At 28.1% G+C, this 2,997-nt stretch overlaps 2 protein-coding genes across 3 annotated transcripts in view; one reads left to right on the top strand and one right to left on the bottom strand.

Moving 5' to 3' along the window:
* LOC119671269 (zinc finger CCCH domain-containing protein 13-like) overlaps positions 1–2,997 on the bottom strand; it is a 379,289-nt gene that overhangs the window by 153,620 nt on the left and 222,672 nt on the right. The gene's annotated exons all lie outside the window — the stretch shown is intronic.
* Positions 1,280–2,952, top strand: LOC119671274 (zinc finger protein 43-like). Of its 2 annotated transcripts, XM_038081832.1 has the most exons (3): positions 1,280–1,538; positions 1,607–1,895; positions 1,957–2,952. In XM_038081832.1, exons 2-3 carry the CDS (start codon positions 1,701–1,703, stop codon positions 2,944–2,946), a joined length of 1,185 nt encoding a protein of 394 aa, XP_037937760.1. In that variant the 5' UTR covers positions 1,280–1,538; positions 1,607–1,700; the 3' UTR covers positions 2,947–2,952. The 2 variants fall into 2 exon arrangements, with proteins under 2 accessions (XP_037937760.1, XP_037937759.1); XM_038081831.1 differs by having other exon boundaries at positions 1,280–1,895.

Genomic DNA, 2,997 nt, shown 5'->3' with positions numbered 1-2,997 from the left:
TAATTGCAGATCAAAATATTGCGGGCCGCACAAACATTAGCAGCGGGCCGTGCTTTGGACACCCCTGGTCTATATCATCCATTATAAATTTATAAAAATCTTATCACTAATTACATAATATTACAATTTTCCATTTTAACTATATATTGTATAATATAAAGTAAAATAAGAAAACCTTATATCACAGACCTCACTTAAATTAATGGGTTAAATTTCATTGCAGTGAGTGTTAGGTGGTTTATTATGTGACAAGCTTTATCAGATTAGATAAAGCTTGGATTCCCTGCTAAGGGGTTAACATGTTCTGTCAGTCTTTTATTGTATTTTTTTCTTATATTGTGTAAAATTATAATTTGTTATGTTTTTACCAAAACCAGCGAAATGGCCAAAAGTACAAATACTTTACCTGGGTAAATAGGCTATAATGTATAAAATTTTTTTGTCATAGTTCGCAACTGGAATGTTTTTTTAAATTATTGCTTTTGCATTATTGAAAAAACGAAGACTTAAATTTTTACACATTTATTTAGTGATACTTTTATATGTATTGCGTTTAGGTTGCAGCTTGAATCATAATATTTATTATAATAAATAACATTTATTATGATTTCAATTGTAAACAAACCATTATATTGTTTATGCAATCGAATCTTAAAACTTGGTAGATAGATATCTGAATTAAGAATTCAAAAAAATGAATTCAGCTGATCTATTTAGTTCCTATTAAGGTGGATCCTCACCAAAGCGAACGAACGAATATTCGCAGGTAATCGTACTTGCAAAAGTTCGTTCGTTCGCAAGCGTTCGCTTTGGTGTGCTTGCATCTTAAGACAGGGTACAATGTGTCCTACGTAACAAGCTTTTCAAAGGCGACAATATATTTATATTGTGTGAGTCACAATAATCAATGATTTTTACTTTTTGTTGAATGGGAACACTGCATGCTCAGATACCTACTTGAGCCTTCAAATTTTTCTATATAAAATTATTTTGCATCGAATAAAGGTAACAACTAAAACAATATTATCCTTTTCGCTTAATCTATTTTATATAACCCGTTTACTCTTATAAAATGTTTTGATTATTATATTATATAATTTTTCATACAATGTATATATGTATATAAATATGCAAAAGAGGTTTCATAAGTTTTAGTATGCACATGGCATTATTTTTTTTATTTGAATGCTGTTGATGAGCCCACAGTGCATTCGTTATTGTGAATTAAATTTTGACAGCTCACATAAATTGTAAACATCAATATTTAACAATTCAATACATAAGAATTTTTATTAAGTTTTAAAATGTTACCTATTACAAGCGCAACTTTAGATACATTTTGTCATGTTTGTATGCAGGATAGTAAAAGAAAATGTGATTTATTAGATATTAATCAAGAAACCAATCATCTGCGAATATTTCGGAAAATATGCAATTTTAAAACACACAGTGCTTATCCAAATAAGATCTGTAACAGCTGTGCTGTAAGAGTGCAAATATTTTATGAATTTCAACAAAGGTCCTTATGTAGCAGCATGGTATTAAAAGAGATTCTTTCAGAAAGACTTTCAGATAAAATGATTCATAACTTACAATTGTTTTGTAGAATTTGTCTCAAAAAGTTTAGATTTAAAAAGCCTAAAACTGGAAGTGGTGAAACTGTATACCCTAATACAATCGATGATTGCGTTGGTATTAAAATGGAAAAAGTTGTAAAAGGAACATATTATGATAGTTGTATATATCCAAAAAATATTTGTTTGCGCTGTAAAGCAAAATTGCAAAATTTTGCTGAGTTTAAGAATATAGCGTGTGAGTCTTTAAATTATCTAGAAAACATTGTGGAAACTGCGAGTGATAATAATAAATTACATCGGGATAAAAACTTATCAAAGGTATATTGCGTTCATTTACATAAATATTTAAAAATGATTTTAATTTTCAAATTCAATAAAGGTTTCACAACTGTTTCTGGGAATTTTTGCGGAGCAATTACCATCTTTACCAAGTAAAGAATCTAATTCAAACCAAATCGATAGTTTCCAAAATGAAAATAGTAACTGCACTGACGAAAGAATTATGCCCGTGGAAAAATATTTATCAGTTGCATCTATTGAACAAAACGACAAAACAAACTACGAAAATCTTGAAAAAGGTTTAGATAAAAAACATCTGAATGAAAAATTCTTAACTAAACAATTAAATAAACATAAAAATGCCCTTGATATAAATTGTTTAACCAAAAATGTACACAAAAATAATATTTGTGATGAAAATGACAAGAAATTGCGACTGGAAAAGACTAGTCAAAAAACTAAAAAATCCTTCAAATGCGAAGAATGTGCTAAAATATTTCGAAGCAATTTAAAGTATGAAGCACATATAAATTTTGAACATAAAAGTGCAAATAAACCGTATATGTGTGAATATTGTCAAAATTCATACAGTTTATATAATAGTTTAATACGACACACAAAAAATATACATACTCACGCAGATTCTAGAAAACGACCAAATGAAAAAGATTACATATGCGAACTATGTGCAAAGATATTTAAGAGAATATACAATTTAAATGATCATATTATGGCTATACATCAAGGACTGCGTCCTTATAAATGCCCACAATGTGATAAAACATTTAGTGCACGTAAAACATTAAAAGTACATGAATTAACCCATTCAGATCAAAAACAATTTTCATGTAAATTTTGTAATAAAACATTTCGACAAGCAACTCTTCTAAAGTATCATATAGAGCAACATATAACAAGTCCGGAACTGCTTTGTCCTATATGTAAACGAGCAAGAAAAAGTGTGGAGGATTTAAAAATACACTTAGAAGAACATCAGAAAAAAATGAGACATTTATGCACAAAATGTGGCAAACTGTTTAATAAAAAATCGAATATGCTGGCACACATAAAAAGAATGCATTTAAAATGAAAATAAATAATACTTAAAACAATTAATTAAATTTAAGAACGAATATTTTTT

Source organism: Teleopsis dalmanni, chromosome 1 (genome assembly GCF_002237135.1).
Source record: "Teleopsis dalmanni isolate 2A chromosome 1, ASM223713v2, whole genome shotgun sequence".
Taxonomy (NCBI): domain Eukaryota; kingdom Metazoa; phylum Arthropoda; class Insecta; order Diptera; family Diopsidae; genus Teleopsis; species Teleopsis dalmanni.
The sequence above is the reverse complement of the archived record's forward strand: the minus strand, read 5'-3'. Positions and strand labels throughout refer to the sequence as shown.